The sequence below is a fragment of the Berghia stephanieae genome, chromosome 5 (genome assembly GCF_034508935.2).
Source record: "Berghia stephanieae isolate SIO BIC M18660-M18661 chromosome 5, UCSD_Bste_1.3, whole genome shotgun sequence".
Taxonomy (NCBI): Eukaryota; Metazoa; Mollusca; class Gastropoda; order Nudibranchia; family Aeolidiidae; genus Berghia; species Berghia stephanieae.
In genome coordinates, this window is record NC_088364.1 from 1,403,512 (window position 1) to 1,404,786 (window position 1,275).

At 32.1% G+C, this 1,275-nt stretch overlaps 1 protein-coding gene across 3 annotated transcripts in view; it reads right to left on the reverse strand.

Annotated features, from left to right (window-relative positions):
* The window catches only part of LOC144972223 (sorting nexin-14-like), an 80,278-nt gene that overhangs the window by 51,774 nt on the left and 27,229 nt on the right, over window positions 1-1,275 (reverse strand). For all 3 annotated transcript variants that reach the window (XM_078913256.1, XM_078913255.1, XM_078913254.1), the window contains exon 11: window positions 695-739. In XM_078913256.1, the coding sequence (XP_078769382.1) occupies window positions 695-739 (45 nt within the window). The remainder of the gene's footprint in view (window positions 1-694; window positions 740-1,275) is intronic.

The following is a 1,275-nucleotide window of genomic DNA, read 5'->3' on the forward strand; positions in this document are numbered from 1 at the left end:
AAGAAGTAAAATCTCTTTACTAATTTGATGTTTAGTAAATGACTCCATTGTTAAAGTGTTATTTGAGGAATTTGCGTGACAAAATTAGGTTACTTTATATCCAGTGCTAGCAAGTGACTACAGAACTAACATCAAGAATACAAGCTTGTAATTAGTAATGAATTAAAATGAATAAAATAGCTTTAAAAAACCAAAACAAATCCCAAGCATGGAATGATATCGATCTCGAGATGGCACCAGCCAACATGACATGGCAAATACTTTCCAGCCATCTGTCTGGAATTTAAGTGGTGTATCAAAAAATTAAAAAATTCCCTTTATTCATCCCATAGGGGAAACTTGTCTTAAGGGTCTATTCCAAGGGAACACTGGAATAACCCAGAACTCAGCGGCAATGCAGCACTGCAAACTGAGCTAGGGCAAGATGACTTGCTCAAAGCCACACAGCACAGCCGCGAGTGATCGAACTCACTTCCTGTCATGTACGAAGCAAAGACCATATCACTGAGCCACGTTGCCCTTGTATTCATGTATTTCCTGTTTTTTGTTATTGGCTGATGAAAGGTCTTGAGCCCGAAACGTTCTGTGGCTGGTTTTTAGTTCTTTTTTCAAAGTTGTTCTATTCATTGTTTGTTCATTACTATTTACAGTCCACAGCTTCTAGCAGCTTAGTATCACTTTGACTTGTACTTACTGGTGTATTGTCAAAGAAAACCAAAAGAAGATTATTCAAGAGATCCTGTAACGGAGAAAGATACATATATGTATGAATATATATAAAATTATAAAAACAAAAACCATGAAATAATAGTGCTCAACTTTAGATAAAAGGAGCTATTTATAAACGTTTGAAAGATAATTAAGATTGTTTGACTTCTAAACGTTGTTATCGAGCGTTGCTCTCATCAGGAAGTGGAAGTGAAAGTAGATTGTGTGTTTTTGTATTTTTTATAGATTCGTGTTTATGGAGGTTCGTAATTTATATATATAAATAATATATATATATATATATATATAATAAAATATATAAATATATATATATATATATATATATATATATATAATATATATATATATATAATATAAATAATATAATAAAATAACTAAGAACACTCACCACTCACACTATTCTGTCGAACAATCGTTTCAATGGTTTCCATCTCTTAGTCGACAATAAATCCATTGTGCACCTTCAAATGAGTTCGTTATTTTTTTGTTCCAGTGTGATGTTATTGATTGGCGGTGATTAGTATTGTTATGTAGTGACACTTGTAT